The 15589-nt window shown below is 46.3% G+C and overlaps 1 protein-coding gene across 5 annotated transcripts; it reads right to left on the reverse strand.

Moving 5' to 3' along the window:
• Nucleotides 1–1765: 1765 nt before the first annotated feature.
• Nucleotides 1766–7553, reverse strand: tardbpa (TAR DNA binding protein a). 5 transcript variants are annotated; one of them, XR_015100712.1, is made up of 6 exons: nucleotides 6831–7553; nucleotides 5716–5879; nucleotides 4293–4435; nucleotides 3923–4106; nucleotides 2757–3833; nucleotides 1766–2117 (listed from the first exon to the last, which is right to left on the reverse strand). XR_015100712.1 is itself a non-coding variant. In XM_086109287.1 (6 exons), the coding sequence occupies exons 2-6, from the start codon at nucleotides 7069–7071 to the stop codon at nucleotides 3348–3350; spliced, it is 1218 nt and encodes a 405-aa protein (XP_085965413.1). In that variant the 5' UTR covers nucleotides 7072–7131; nucleotides 7403–7552; the 3' UTR covers nucleotides 2200–3347. The 5 variants fall into 5 exon arrangements, 4 of the variants coding, with proteins under 4 accessions (XP_085965413.1, XP_085965430.1, XP_085965422.1 ...); XM_086109287.1 differs by lacking the exon at nucleotides 1766–2117 and having other exon boundaries at nucleotides 2200–3833; nucleotides 6831–7131; nucleotides 7403–7552; XM_086109304.1 differs by lacking the exon at nucleotides 1766–2117 and having other exon boundaries at nucleotides 2200–3833; nucleotides 3923–4093; nucleotides 4295–4435.
• Between the last annotated feature and the right edge of the window lie 8036 nt (nucleotides 7554–15589).

Below are 15589 nucleotides of genomic sequence, written 5' to 3' on the forward strand. Positions count from 1 at the left end.
TTTTCGGCTAAAAACGCCTTACTATTCATGGTCGTTTTTTTCCGCGAAAAACGCCTTCCTATACATGGTCTCCCCCCCCCCCCCCCCCGAGTTAAAACGCCTTACTATACATGGTCCTTTTTTTCCGATAAAAACGCCTTACTATACATGGTTGTTGTTTTTTTCGGCTAAAAACGCCTTACGACACATGGTTGTTTTTTTCGACTAAAAACGCCTTACTATCCATGGTTGTTTTTTTTCGGCTAAAAACGCCTTACTATCCATGGTCTTTTTTTTCGGCTAAAAACGCCTTACTAAACATGGTCGTTTTTTTCGGGTTAAAACGCCTTCCTATACCTGGTCGTTTTTTTCGTCTAAAAACGCCTTACTGTACATGGTCGTTTTTTTCGAGTTAAAATGCCTTACTATACATGGTCATTTTTTTGGGCTAAAACGCTTTACTATATATGGTCGTTTTTTTCGTCTAAAAACGCCTTACTATACATGGTCGTTTTTTTCGGCTAAAAATGCCTTACTATTCATGGTCATTTTTTTTCGGCTAAAAACACCTTACTCTACATGGTCGTTCCAAAACATGTACAAGCCGTGTATGTTTTGGATCAGAGGAGGATCCGCTTTTCTCTATTCATTGGCCTTTCCATCACTTTGGTTGAGGTTATCAGCGATGTCACGGAGTAGCTTTGGGTGTTTCTTCACAACTCTCACAATGTTACTCTCAACACCTGCTGTTGGTACCCTTCTGTTCGATGTCTGTTGCTTGCTCAGTACACCAGTCATTTTGTTTTTCTTCAGAACACCCCAAATTGTTGTAGTGGCTATGCCCAGTGCTTTGCGCAATCGCTTTCATTGATTTTCTCGTCTCTCAGCTTCAAAATGGTGTGCTTGTCTTCCACAGAGAGCTCTCTGGTCTTCGTGTTTGCTTAACAGCAAATGCGAATTTCACAGATGACGCCCAAATCCCACAAGCACGAAGCTTAAAGCAATCAATCTAAGAGGCAACACCTGAGCAACTGAAACAGTCGTGTTCCAATACTTTTGCCCACTTGAGAAAGTCGGCGACTTCAAATGTAAGGTGCGCAGGCCAAAGCTGTTTTTACACGTCTAGATGTAAATTCCGTGAAATAGAAAATGGTCTCTGAGGGCGGGAATCCTCGCATATTGATCATGTTTTCCCCAAAACGTTTTCAAACGTATTCGGTGCGGTGGATACCCACGCAATAAAATAACTATCCACCATTTTTAAATGAAGTCTCAATTCTCCACTAGGTGTCGCCACCGTTTCTTTTTCATCCCCAACCTTGGCTATGCACATTTCCTTTGTCCGCAATTTTTGAGGGGGACAAAAATAAGACGTCCAAAGTACACACGTCACGGTACATTTACTGAAATAGTATTCCTATGTTTAAACAACCATCAATGCACATATCCACGAAAGGATGGACTACAGTTAAGATGGGAAAATGATGAAATAAATCAATAATTAGGTTTGAAATTTAATCTCCTGGAAGGAAACATTTCCATCTTGAAACTTTAGTTTTCGCAAAACAAACATCAAAGGATTTCAAAGGAAACTGACCTGGACGTTTAAAAAGCAGCCAGCATCAAGCACACAAAATGGTCACTAAAGACACCCGAGTCACCAGCAACGGTATCAAAATAAAGAATGACGCAATGGAAATGGACACAAAGAACAGGCTCAGAATAAAGGGAGCTTAAAGTGTTGTAAAAATAAATTTGCTTTTCATCTCCAATGACAGACGACAGGTGAACAACTCAAAAGCATTTATTTTGCCACAAGACTAGATGGTGTCCGTTGTCCATGTGATTCTTTTCACGCGCACAATTTGTGCGCACCAAATTGGACTGTACAATGAAACAAAAAGAAAAACACACCTTCCTGTTGCTAGAATAAATGGGACAGGTTTTGGAAGATGTCAGTGTGACGTGGGGCCAACTAAACATTAGATGGTCCGAGGTTCCTCGCGGGCGGGATGAAGATGAAGATCCTTCTCCGGATTTAAGGCATTCGTGTAGAAATTCCATTGTGGGTTCTTCCGCGGTCTTCAAGTCCCCCCCGTGAGTGACTCCTGGTTCCGATGTTCCGTGTCCGAGGGCCCCTATACATGTGAATTAAAGCGTTGGCAGTTCGATTAATGGACGGGGGGGGGGGAAAGAAGTCACTGTGAAGAGTGCATCATACCTAGTCAAATTCTCCTTTTATTTCAGATTCAAATCACAAAACATAGGGATGGGGGTGGGGGGGAAACCCTCATTCAAAACTCAAACTTTCAATAGGAGCATATCAAACATTTGTCATGTCGTCAGCACACTTTCAAACGCTCAAACAGCAGCAGTCAAATGTCCACACACAGAGGTTGCCTAGGTAACACAGAAAAGAAAAAGCACACAGGCAGACACACAATTCAGTTTGAACTGGACATCGAGAGGACAGCTTGAGAGGGATACAAAGTCTTAGCATTTGGAACTGCCTTCTAAAATGACTACTTGGGCTTGCAAATGATGTCCTTGTGATGACACACAACACTCGTACAAAAGCCACTGCTTCGTCCAACTCTCGCAGGCCTTCCAAAAAGGAAAAAAAAGAAGAAAAAACCAGAATCCAAGCAGTCTCTGCTCACTCGTGCTTTCGTTCACGTTGCACTCGTTCGTTCGCTCGCTCCACATCAATTTCCACTCATCGATCTCAGACAAGAAGTCCACGACAAAGGGAGAGGAAATGAGAAGGTGACACCCACCGTGGAGCACAGTAAATGCAGAGTGAAGCTTGTGTGGTGTTGATGGCAAAGCGTTTACACGTGATACTGAGATCTGTAGAACATTGCCGCCAGTGAGGCGCTTCCTCCCGGGAGCGTGCGAAACAGTTGGTTAACTGCAGGAGAGACGGTCGGCAAGGCGTTTCCATCAGATCAGTTCAGAAGGGGAAAAAATGTTTCAAAAAGAAATGAAATACAAATGCAATGCATACACGAGACAAGGATATCAAGCCCACTTGAGAGGTACTCGCGCACGCTTACAAACAACGGTGCATGCACGTCACTTTCGGAAAAGTAGCTAACTAAAACCATTCCTGACTAGTGTCACACACATTTCGACTGGTTAACAAAAAAAGGCAGATTTTTTTTCTTATAATGCTTTTTTTTTTTTTTTTTTTTTTAAGAGTACTTACCAGATGAGCCTAGACCAGGGCTGGGCAACTTTGAAATTTCAGTACAGTCTCCGAGGGCCACGCTAAACTGACAAAAACCTCCAACTAAACGCTTTTCCTAATTTTGACGGCGCGACCCGAGCCCTGGCCTAGGCCAACAACGCAACCGCCGCCTACTTATTTACATGCCCCAGTTGGAAGACTTGGTCTCCATGGAGGCGCCAAAGCCAGAGCTGAAGCCGCTGCCTGAGGCCGAGTTAGTGCCCGCGGGCCAGCCCAGGCTGGCTGTGGAGGGGCTGCTGTAACTGGTGCTGGTGGAGCCGTACGTCTGATCCCGGGTGGTGGCGGCCGCGCCCCCCGCCGCCGTGCTCATGCCCTGCTGGTTGGCCAGCATGCCCATCATGCCCCAGCTGCTCTGCAGCGCCGCCTGGGCGGCCGCCACCATAGCTGGGTTGAGGCCCAGGGCGCTGAAGTTGACCCCGCCCTTCCCCCCGCCGCCCGCGCCCAGCCCGCCGCGACTCGCGCCGTACGCCTGACTGAAGCCGCCAGCCCCAAAGCGCCCTCGCTCCATCATTTGCCTACTATTGTTGTGTTTGGGCTCGGCGTTGGAGATGTGCACGCTGACACCCTTGATGATCAGGTCTTCTCCGCACAGGGCCTGGGCCACCTGAGGACGCAAAACCGGCACAGGCGTCACGCCGGCCTTTTGGGGGGGCGGAGCTCACGCGCTCCCTATGGACGGGTGGTCGGCCATACCTGGTCGTCGGCGAACGTGACAAAGGCGAACGCCCGGAACGGCTTGGGGATGAAGACGTCTGTGACTTCTCCGTATTGCATGAAGTACTGCCGCAGCTCATCGGGGGTCATGTCCTCAGTGCAGCGGCCCACGAAGATTTTACGACTCCGCATGGGTTCATCAGGGAACGCCTGGCCGGCCAGCACATGCATAGGTAACAGTGAAAGTAAACACCTGTCCGTCCATTCGCGCGGGACAAAATGTAAACATGGCAGCCCATCTATTCAGTCTTACAGCGTAAGCATCTGCCTGCGCATTCATGACATCCACACATTAGTCGTAAACATTCCACTTGGTGGGTGTTTTTTTTTTTTTTGAAGTTTCACTGATACCTTTGAATTAGGGAGCTTGCAGTCGCACCATCGTCCGTCTATCATGTGTCTCTGAGAAATCACTTTCACCTGGGTTTCATATTCAGTGAAACGCACAAAGCCAAATCCTTTGGAGTTGCCAGTGTTGGCATCCCTCTTGATCTGGAACAGACAAAAGGTTGCTCCTTGGTCACCAGAACTCTCCCGACTGCCAAAGTGAAAGTTCCAAATCAGGGCAAACGTGTTTGGCTGCGCACTCCTTTGTTATTTCAGAACTGCTGTAATAATTGCAATTTTCCAAACGAATGGAATATTCATAGAGTTTCCACCCAAGGACTTGTTGAGCGACAGGCCTCAAACTGTCATTTTGTATTTGTGAAGAATGAAACGATTCGTGGTGGTGGGGCATGCCTCCAACTTGGAACGCAAAATGTTGGGGCACAAAACCAACTAAATCGAGACTTGATGCATTAACTGGTGAAGCCAACTCAGGTGAGAGGGGAAATATCGACGAGAAATGGAGCATTCCAGTTGCGATCAATTCAATGCCCTGAGAATGAAACGGCCTGGACGATTGGCAATAACCACAAGCGTATAGTAACACGACATGGTTAAAATGTTACTCAGCCAAACTGCCAAGTCAAATTAAAATTGGACAACGGCATATTCATGTTTGTCTGTTTGGCAAGTTCCTGGTTGGTGGATGAAGACAACCAGAATAAAAGGTGCCATTAAAGGGTTCGACATCAACAGTGAGCTGTGGGTGGGGTCACTACATGGCAATAACTTTACATTCCGGCAATATTCGGGATAAGATCGAAATTCCAATTTCTTCAACATTCGGAATAACACGCGCGAGCGGATAGTTACTCCTGTATTGGAATAACCCGATTTAAACGGCAACGCGCGGACATCATGACGCAAATCGATGACATATCCACTTGAGTTGCGCCATAATTGTTTTACTTCCGTTCGTCTATTTCCGGCAAATTTCGCATTAGTGGACCCCTGCGGCTCTTGCATTGCATGCGGGTCATCTGTTATAAAAGTCTATCAGTATGGCGCAGAAGAAAAGAGAGGCATGTTGCAAAAGACTTTGTGTCGAAGAAAGAAAAGCAAATCAGAAGCTCCTCAACTTTTTTGATCGGGGGGGGGGGGGGATTAAGTCAACAAGCACCACATAAGCTCATTATTTGATTGATTTCGACTGCCTGGCATGTACATGAGCACGGCGGCGGGGGGCGCGGTCGGCACCATCCGGGAATTTAAAGGGGATCTTCCCTGGAAATGTTTTGTCGTTTATGCAGTTCTGCGGAGCGGATGTGTCCTACTGTAGTTTAACTCCGACGAACTGTGGTGAAAATGGCCATTAAGACAACTTTGTACCTTAAAACTTGAGCACAGCGTTGTAAATATTACATTGAGTTGGATGGCTGCAGTACCTGTACCATGATGACCTCTCCAAATGTGGTGAAATATTCTTTCAGGTCTTGTTCGGTGGTTTTCCACGGCAGGCCGAGAACAATAAGATCTGATGTCTTCTGATAACCCCTTTTGACTTTGACGGCCGAGGCAGCATCTATTTCCTCCATCTTTCTTTTGTTATCTGCAGAATAAGACGTGTTGCTATGAGGATGAACAAGCACGGCGGACCAATAAATGACAAATGTACACACCTGCAATACATACGATGTGCATCGGCAATTTTGCCTTGACGCAAGCAAGAGCACTCAGTCAGCAAAGGGCACTTTGAACACCTATGTGTATGTGTAGTTATTATTAAATGTATGATATAAATGTGTTTTTAAAGGCAATTAAAAAACTTTTTTTTGGTCTTTTATTAAAACGGGCTGTGATTTAGTGAGAAAAGGAAAATGGCAGCTTTAAAATGACAACAGTTGTGAACTGTATTACTACACAAGTTTATTGTATTAGCAAGTGTGCTTAATGTTGTGACTTTATCCAGACCTGCGATTCCCAACCCGCTGCCAAAAAGGACCTAATTTTACTTCATTGATCTGAAAAATATGTTTGTTCGCGAAACAATGCCCTTTGATTCGTCCAAGCCAGTTAGGTACAGTGACAGGCAGAAACAAACGCTCTTCCACTAGATGACAAAAGGCCAAATTAACCACTGTATTCATTTTACCTTCATACACATCTTTATAGGAATAGGACATAAGGAACAGATAAAACCTGAGTGTAATTGACACCTACCAACCCCCAAAAATTTGCAACTACCTGCAATTACTGCACAATGTCAGGAAAGCTCCTTTTCCATTAGTCAAAGCTACGCCTGACTAAATGAAGCGCCTCCCCCTCAGTCCGACATAGTTGTTTGATGTCAAAGAAATGCTTTTGCATCAATTATTGCTTTGGTCTGACATCAAAAACAGACAATGTAAATAGGTGTAGTACAACATCTTACCATTTCGACAAGTTCTTTGGGAGCCAACGTTGATTTACTACATGAGCCCTTTTTAAAATTATCGTCATTAGCGGTATATAAATAAAGATGCATTGGGCAAATCCAGCACTGTTATGTACGCGCCCTTACCTTTGGGGTAGTTGACAACGTAGACCAGGTTTCCCCAGTCACTCTCCGGAGCATGCAGGACGCCCTCCACAAGCCGAACTCCGCGCATGCATTGGGATTCGGGGTTTCTGTAGCGGAGCCCGCACGCCCCTGGAAACTGGGCCGCAACCGACGACAGCAGAACCGTGCCGTCGTCTTCCGACGGGATCTCCATCGGCTCCTCGTTCTCATCCTCGGCCACCCGAATGTACAACTCGGACATGTTCTCTGAAAGGCCGGTAGCCAGCTTGAAGCCTCTTGATGCTACCTCGCTACGAGGAAGCTACACACGCAAAAGAATGCGCTTGAGATCACTCTTCGAATTTGCTCCCCCCTGAAGCAAATTAAAACGCAAAAAACTGCCGAACGACGACACTCGTACAACTGTGAATGCTCGAACGTTTGATTTTCTTCAGCTGCGAGGGCCACGAAAAGCGTCACTTATCTCCTTTGTAGCTACCGAAGCTAACAAACTCGACAGGGCTTGAAAAATGAATGAGCGTCCACTCTTGCTGTGGAATCGCAGTCAACAAATACAAACGCAGTCTTCTTACCTACGGTCTTGCGGTCAAATCAATGTGATTGGGGTATAAATAAAATTTCGGAAAACGGCGATGGAACTGAAGTTCAACCTTTGCTACGCACAATGCACGCAATTAGCAACTACACGCGCCACCGGCTACCTCCGGAGTTAGCTAACAAAATGGCTGCTGGGGCTGACGTCATCCTAATGAGTGGTGGAATTTTACAAGGATATAGCCAACGTAGATGCCGCGTTAATACAGATTTGTGCGGCGTCATTGTCGCCATGTTGGATGTGGCTAGGTCGAGCGAGAAGATTCCTCGTAAAAGGGATCAAAGAATTGATTGGGCGCTGTGCGATTGTAAGCTTTTTATAAAATCTTCTTGGGACTTTGAATCAAATGTTTACAAACCACGATTGTTTATAATGTAAAACCATCAATGTAATATTAGTAAACAAGCAGTGCACGCACGGGCGCGCACACACACACACACGGTCACAGTAACCTTTCATTCGAGGTCAACTTCAGATAACACACTAAGGAACAGCAATGTAGAAACATTTTTCTCATTCTTTGTTAATTTCTAAACATTTTCACACAGATTAAACTGCAGCAATAATTGTAATACAACTGCAAGTGTGCAGAAAGTCCTTGAGTGCTTTAACGTGTCTGGTGCTGTGGAATATTGATCAATGACAATTGTTCAAGTATGTACACAGTGGAGCGACAATGATCCTTGCGGTATTATTGTTCCACAGGAGTGTGCAAAAATGCAAAGAGCCACTGTTGATTTGAGTTACTGTTTTCGGAGTTAAATCCATCTGCGAAGACAGACTTATGATTTCTCACAAAAATGAATAATTATCAACAATTTAGCAAGGTCATGAACTGATGAAGGTCAATATGCAACACTTTTCGATACTATTTAAGTAAATTTCTGCAGGTGTTTACATTTTCAAATGATCACCTCTGCAACATTCCTAGGAAATCACAATCACATCACTGGCAAGTGGAGGAGTCTAAGTATCTTGGGGTCTTGTTCACAAGTGAGGGCAGGAGGGAGCGAGAGATCGACAGCCGGATCGGTGCAGCGTCTGCTGTGATGCAGACGTTGTATCGGTCTGTCGTGGTAAAGAAGGAGCTGAGCGAAAGGGCAAAGCTCTCAATTTACCGGTCGATCTACGTCCCAACCCTCATCTATGGTCACGAGCTATGGGTCGTGACCGAAAGAACGAGATCCCGGATACAAGCGGCCGAAATGAGTTTTCTCCACAGGGTGTCCGGGCTCTCCCTTAGAAATAAGGTGAGAAGCTCGGTCATCCGGGAGGGGCTCAGAGTCGAGCCGTTTCTCCTCCACATCGAGAGGAGCCAGATGAGGTGGCTCGGGCATCTGATTCGGATGCCTCCTGGACGCCTCCCTGGTGAGGTGTTCCGGGCATGTCCTACCGGGAGGAGACCCCGAGGAAGACCCAGGACACGCTGGAGAGACTATGTCACCCAGCTGGCCTGGGAACGCCTCGGGATCCGCCAGGAAGAGCTCGAAGAAGTGGCTGGGGAGAGGGAGGTCTGAGCTTCCCTCCTAAAGCCGCTGCCCCCGTGACCCGACCCCGAATAAGCGGTGGAAAATGGATGGATGGATGGATCATTGGCGAGTTATTTTTAGAACAGGCCTAACGGGCTACTCATGTGGTCCTTGGTGCCCGTGGGCACTGCGCTCTTGGTCGCTGATCTATAGTATTGTAATGTGTGAAATAATTACAAAATAAATAATAAAAGAGAAGTACTTGTTTAAGTAGCTGGGACCTTTAGTGTCTCTGGAGTGCCTGCCCACCCATTAAGGGTGTAATAAAGCAACCAAATAAATGTTATTTTCTGACTTTTTTCTGAAAATGTGTCTGCATGTAAGTGAACCATTCTGAACTTCTGCCCCACGGTTACGAAACAATGGGCCTAGTTACATCGTAACTTCTCTGGTTGCCAGATATTAGCCATTTCTTAATATCAAGAATACAGAGTACTGTCTCGTGAACTTGGCAAGTAACAGGTTCCAAAGAACGTCTTTGAAGTTGGAACTGCTGTGTTCTCACAAACTTCCTCCCAGTTCTGACGTATTTCCAAAAAATAGTAAAAGGGGAAAAACCTCAAAAATGTCCCATTTAAGTTTGAATACGCCTGCGATTGGCTGGCAACTGATTCAGGGTGTCCCCCGCCTACTGCCCGAAGACGGCTGGGATAGGCTCCAGCACCCCCCGCGACCCTAGTGAGGATCAAGCGGTTCGGAAAATGGATGGATGGAAGTTTGAATACGCTTATTCAGTGCCACCCTGAACCGTGTCCTTTTTGCAATATACTAAAACAACAATAGAGGGCACTATTGTATTTGTTTTGGAAAACCCGGATTCGTCCAAAGCACAAGCTTCCTTTTTTTCATACCCATGTTTTCACCTAAAAGTCGACCCTGGCTCAATTTTGCTGAACTCAGATTCTGCGATTAGATTACCCACGTACTGTGAAAATTACAAATGCGCTTGAGAGGAATAGTTTCTTTATTGCAAGTATCATTACTCAGTACGTTGGTTTGCATTGTCTTCTACATATACTGTATATTTTTAAATAAAGGTATCATTCACGAAATGTCAGGAGTTAATGCCCGAACTGTGTAAGGTCTGCCCTTGTGAGGCCCCATCCCCCCCTACCCCCCATTGTTGTTGTGACCTCCTGCTATGCACTCAAGCATCTGTAAATGATAACACTGCAATGTTACGCACTTATATGCATCATATAAAATGGGCCGTGGGGCAGAAAATCTAAACTTCCTTGTGTATTTGGTCCCCATCTGCTCGGTGAACTTATGAGCAGGAAATAGGAATAAGAGGTTCTAAAAGCACAGCACCATCTTCGCCTCTTTCATGTGGCGTCTTCTCGGCCATCACCCTATCTGTAGAGACTCTTAACTTTCTTTACAAAGTTAAAAATCCCTTTCATGTTCCAGTGTTCCTTATTTTGTTTTAATTTCAGTCACAGCATATGGTTTGCACATCTGGGAGACGCAAAGAGTGGTGCCCCTCCCCCAAACACACACGCGCGCACACACACACACACACGCGCACACGCACACACGCGCACACGCTGGCGCACGCACACTGCTTCTGTGTATATATGGTCTTCATTGTCAATGCTGATAATTACTCATCATTAAGAACAATTCCTTTTTTCATTTGATCGCTTTGAGGTTACCATATAATTGATTTTCCAAATGTAAAAACCAAATGAATGAATAACTCAAACCCAACTTTTCTCATGTGACATTCTATAACTTGGCACTCCCATACTGGTCGGTGAAACTTATATCATGTTCACATAAAAAGCTATGTGCTATGGGAAGGAATAACTCGGATGTTGTGTATGTGACGGTAGCATTCGGCTCTTCTGTCCATTTTCGAAGTCGCTGATTGTGTAGTGATACACTCGCCTAGTTTGTGTGCGGGCAGCGCGGGTCGGTTCCACTCAGTGATGATGTGGATGTGAATGGTCGTTTGTCTTGACATGTGCCCTGCGAGTGACTGGCGACCAGTTCAGGGTGAGTCTGCCTTCCGCTCGAAGTGAGTAGGGACAGCAACTCCCCCGCGACCTTGTTCAGGGTAATAGGTGTTGAAACTGATGGATGTCCTTCTTCTGGGACATCATCCACTTTGAGACCACCAACAGACCGCTGGTGGAACAGCAGGCAGCCAATGTAAGGACTGTGACACACAGAGGAGGCACCGAAGCAACGTCTTGGCATGTCACTGACTGTTTATCCATCCATCCATCCATTTTCCGAACCGCTTGATCCTCACTAGGGTCGCGGGGGGTGCTGGAGCCTATCCCAGCCATCTCCGGGCAGTAGGCGGGGGACACCCTGAATCAGTTGCCAGCCAATCGCAGGGCACACAGAGACGAACAACCATCCACGCCCACACTCACACCTAGGGACAATTTAGAGCGTCCAATCAGCCTGACATGCATGGTTTTGGAATGTGGGAGGAAACCGGAGCACCCGGAGAAAACCCACGCAGGCCCGGGGAGAACATGCAAACTCCACACAGGGAGGCCGGAGCTGGAATCGAACCCGGTACCTCTGCACTGTGAAGCCGACATGCTAACCACTGGACTACCGGGCCGCCCACTGACTGTTTATTTATTGTTTTATTTATCTATTATTTTATTATCTCCTGTTTACATTCGATCTTGCACTTTGTTTCAGCCGCGGTTGTTTTTGCTCTCCAAACCGTGTCGAGTGAAACACTGTAGCGTCTAATTTAAACGTCCCTGCAAACCCGCAGACAGCCCATTCAACGGGGCCCATTGCGACTACAAACATTGAATAGAATCGGACACGTTGTTATCTCGGCTCATTCCAAATCAAAGGCAGTTGATTGCATGTGCAATTAAGCACCTATTGACTAATGATGACAACAAAATCCAGTGAGTTGCTGCTGAGGACAAATGAGTAGCCATCTGTAGTCTTCTCAGCTCTCTCGCTCGCGTCTGTCTCTCCGTGGCAGACTTTTGGCTTTTGGGCACAGCAGACAGCGCTTCACGCCACTGGAGGGCCACAGCGAGGAAGAAGGGGAGGAAGGCTACGTGTGGCTTTGAGTGGTTGCTGGGCCTCTTCATCTCGCTTGGTGGGTAATTACAGAATTATGGGTCAACCACGCATGTAACCGCAGTTGCGTTGCACAGTAGCAGATGTGCTCGTGACATTATCCAGCAGCAGAGCAAAAGGTAAATAAAAACATCTGCAGCTGTTGCTACGGACCTTTGCCAAACTTGCCTACAAGCCTAATTGTTCCCACATGGGCCCGCTCAGCCGGAGTAGTAAGGGGGGGGGGGGGGCCCTCCGTTTCAGAAAGACCCTTGGTGAAATTTATGAATGGGACAGCAAGCGCCTGACGGTGGTTATGGTGGTGTGTCTTTCTACGCACATTTATGTGCGAGTCCGTGCCCGAAGACTATCATTGAAAAAATAACGTTGTCATAAACAACTTTTGATTTTTTTTCTCCCCCCTGCTGTCTGTTTCTCCAAAGCATCGCCTCAAAAGCCATCCTGGTCGTAGTGTTCCTCTGCTAAACCTTTAGTGTATGTGCGTGACAATGACAGGGAGGTCTTTGTTGGGATCTGAGCCAGGCCTGCTGCAGCCCACATGAAAAAAAAAAATAAGGAAGAGGTCCAATTTTAGAGATATCCTGTCTTTGCTTGACTTTGGACGACTGTACGTGGCCTGTCATTGTGTGCTTCCATGTGAAACCACACTCACACATGTGGGGCACAAGGGGCAATTCCCTGCAGCAGTCCTACTCCCTGCTTACTGCTACTGTGAAAAGTTGAAAGCAGATGTCCAATTTTGTGACAATTAACAATCAGTATCAGAATCAACTTTATTGAACAAGGATTAAAGACACAAAGAATAACTTTCTGGCAATTGCATATATTTATACAGTGCATCATACAACAACCTACACAATTTAATGAGTGCCTGGGCAGGAGCTGGACCTCCAAATGATGTCCTGAGAAAGGATTTTTTTTGACACTGGGAGGGAGAGAAGCAATCCAAAAACATTGACAAACAGCTAAAGACTTTCAAGGGTAAAGCAAAAACAACAAAAAATAACTTTCTACGAATTATTAAAAGAACACACGCTGAGAACAATAAAACACATTCATAAACAAAAAATTGAAAGGCATTCAAAAGCAAAGTAAAGAAAGCTTTCTGACTGATGGTGAAATAGATTTTAAATGTGTCAAAGGCCTTTATCAAAGATACGGGGGGAAAAAAGCAGAGCTTGGATTAAACTTGGATTTAAAAGCATTTACACTTGGGGCTGACTTCACTTCTATTCCACTTGCATGCAGCATAGCAGTCAAATGCCGCTTCACCATGTTTACTTTGAAACTTGAGCTCCACTAACTAACCACAAGCCTCAGAGCTCTTCTGGGTTTATATTCAATCAGCATTCCTTTAAATGTATTGAGAAGCAAAACCATTTGTTGATTTCCAGACCAGTGTCTGAATTTTAAAATCAATTTGAAAGCTGACTGGCAGCCAGTGTAAAATCCTTTAAAGTATAAAGGTATTTCCTTGAATGATAATATGTTTATTAACCCGGTTGTCATGTGTACAACTGAACTGCAACGCAACAGTCAGCAGGTCTCAAGACAGTACGCTGCAAGCCCAGGGAAGTTAACTTCAAGGTTCTCCAGTCACAGGTCATCCACAGCTGCGTCACATGTTGTGTGCTTTGGCAGCCAGCTTCACAGCCCAAGGCAGAAGTGAGGATGTATGTGTGGTTGCTTGTGGAAACGCGATCATGCAGACCGTGCACCCGACTGCCTTATCGTAAGGAAAGTTTGGTTTGACTTCAGTTTAAGTGATCAAATTTGGTCCAAGCAACACTATTCACAATGGTGACCCTCTTGTCAAATGGACACCTATCTCATCGTTCGAACTAAAACCGAGGGTTAGTAAGGTACTCTTGATGAATACGATCATGTTGTGCGGCTGGTCATGAGGTAGCAAGTCTGTGTATAGGTATGGAAAAGACAAATAGGTTTTGTTGAATAACTTTTTTTTGATACTCTATTGTACATCCCGCATACAGCCCTGATATCAACTCTGGTCCTCAATGATCAACTCATCAGCAAGCTTGGCAGAAACGCAAGGATTCTGTTTGTGGATTTCAGCTCTGCGTTCAACACCATCATCCCGGAACTCCTCACCCCCAAACTTCTCCACCTCGGTGTGTCCCCTACGATCTGCCAGTGGATCCTCAGCTTCCTGATGGGACGGACACAACAGGTGAGACTGGGAGCAACAACATCATCAATACGCACCACCAGCACTGGAGCCCCACAGGGATGTGTCCTCTCTCCACTGCTCTTCTCTCTCTACACAAACGATTGCACCTCAACAGATCCAGCTGTCAAACTCATAAAGTTCGCAGACGACACCACGGTCATCGGTCTCATCAAAGACGGCGACGAGTCTGCGTACCGCCAACAAGTGGAGCAGCTGGTGCAGCCGACACAACCTCGGGCTGAACACGCTCAAGACGTGATGATGATGATCGTGGACTTCAGGAAACATTCTTCTCCACAGTTGCCCCTCACACTATCCAACTGCCCTGTGTCAACCGTCGAGACCTTCAAGTTCCTGGGAATCACAGTCTCCCAGGACATGAAGTGGGAAGTCAACACCATCTCCATCCTGAAAAGGGCCCGGCAGAGGATGTACTTCCTGAGGCTGCTGAGGAAGCATGGCCTGCCACAGGAGGTGCTACGACAGTTCTACACGGCAGTCATCGAATCAATCCTGTGTTCTTCCATCACGGTTTGGTTTGGGGCCGCCACAAAAAAGGACAAAATCCGACTTCAACGGACAGTTAGGACGGCGGAAAAAATCGTTGGCACCGCCCTACCCACTCTTGAGGACTTGCACACTGCAAGAATCAAGACAAGGGCACGGAAAATCCTCCTGGATCCCCCGCACCCTGCCCACCACCTTTTCCAGCTACTCCCCTCAGGCAGACGCTACAGATCCATGCGCACCAAATCCAGTAGACACTTAAACAGCTTCTTCCCTCTAGCCATTAACTCCTTAAACAGTCACTGACGTAGTCACTCTTCTTGTACTACAAATACTGCTACTGGTTACTCTAAAATGGTTCAATGATTTGTTGTTTACGATGATACTAATGCAGCGTGTTATACCGGAGACAAATTCCTTGTGTGTTCTACATACTTGGCCAATAAAGATGATTCTGATTCTGATTCTGAACTGGAGGACAATCTTGATTATTTGGGGGCGGCCCGGTGGTAGACCGGTTAGCGCGTCGGCCTCACAGTGCAGAGGCGCAGGGTTTGATTCTGGGCCTTCCTGTGTGGAGTTTGCATGCTCTCCCCATGCCTGCGTGGGTTTTCTCTGGGTACTCTGGTTTCCACCCACATTCCAAAAAGTTGCCTGGCAGGCCAATGGAACACTCTAAATTGTCCCCTAGGTGAGATTCTGAGCGCGAATGGTCGTTCGTCTATGTGTGCCCTGCGATTGGCTGGCAACTGGTTCGGGGTGTCCCCCGCCTATACTGCCCGAAGACAGCTGGGATAAGCTCCAGCATGCCCTTACGAGGATAAACGGATCAGAAAATGGATGGATGGTTGGATATATGATGAGTGCATGT

Source organism: Hippocampus guttulatus, chromosome 1 (assembly GCF_054856545.1).
Source record: "Hippocampus guttulatus isolate MCC_2025c chromosome 1, RoL_Hgut_1.0, whole genome shotgun sequence".
In the NCBI taxonomy this organism is placed as follows: Eukaryota; Metazoa; Chordata; class Actinopteri; order Syngnathiformes; family Syngnathidae; genus Hippocampus; species Hippocampus guttulatus.

Bases quoted from the DNA above. Each gene is read 5' to 3' on its own strand.
- tardbpa (XM_086109277.1), bottom strand. From the start codon at position 7,071: ATGTCCGAGTTGTACATTCGGGTGGCCGAGGATGAGAACGAGGAGCCG. The intron at 5,880-6,830 runs GTAAGGGCGCGT...CTTATTCTGCAG, and splicing joins CGTTGTCAACTACCCCAAAG to ATAACAAAAGAAAGATGGAG. The intron at 4,436-5,715 runs GTACTGCAGCCA...TGTCTGTTCCAG, and splicing joins GAGAGGTCATCATGGTACAG to ATCAAGAGGGATGCCAACAC.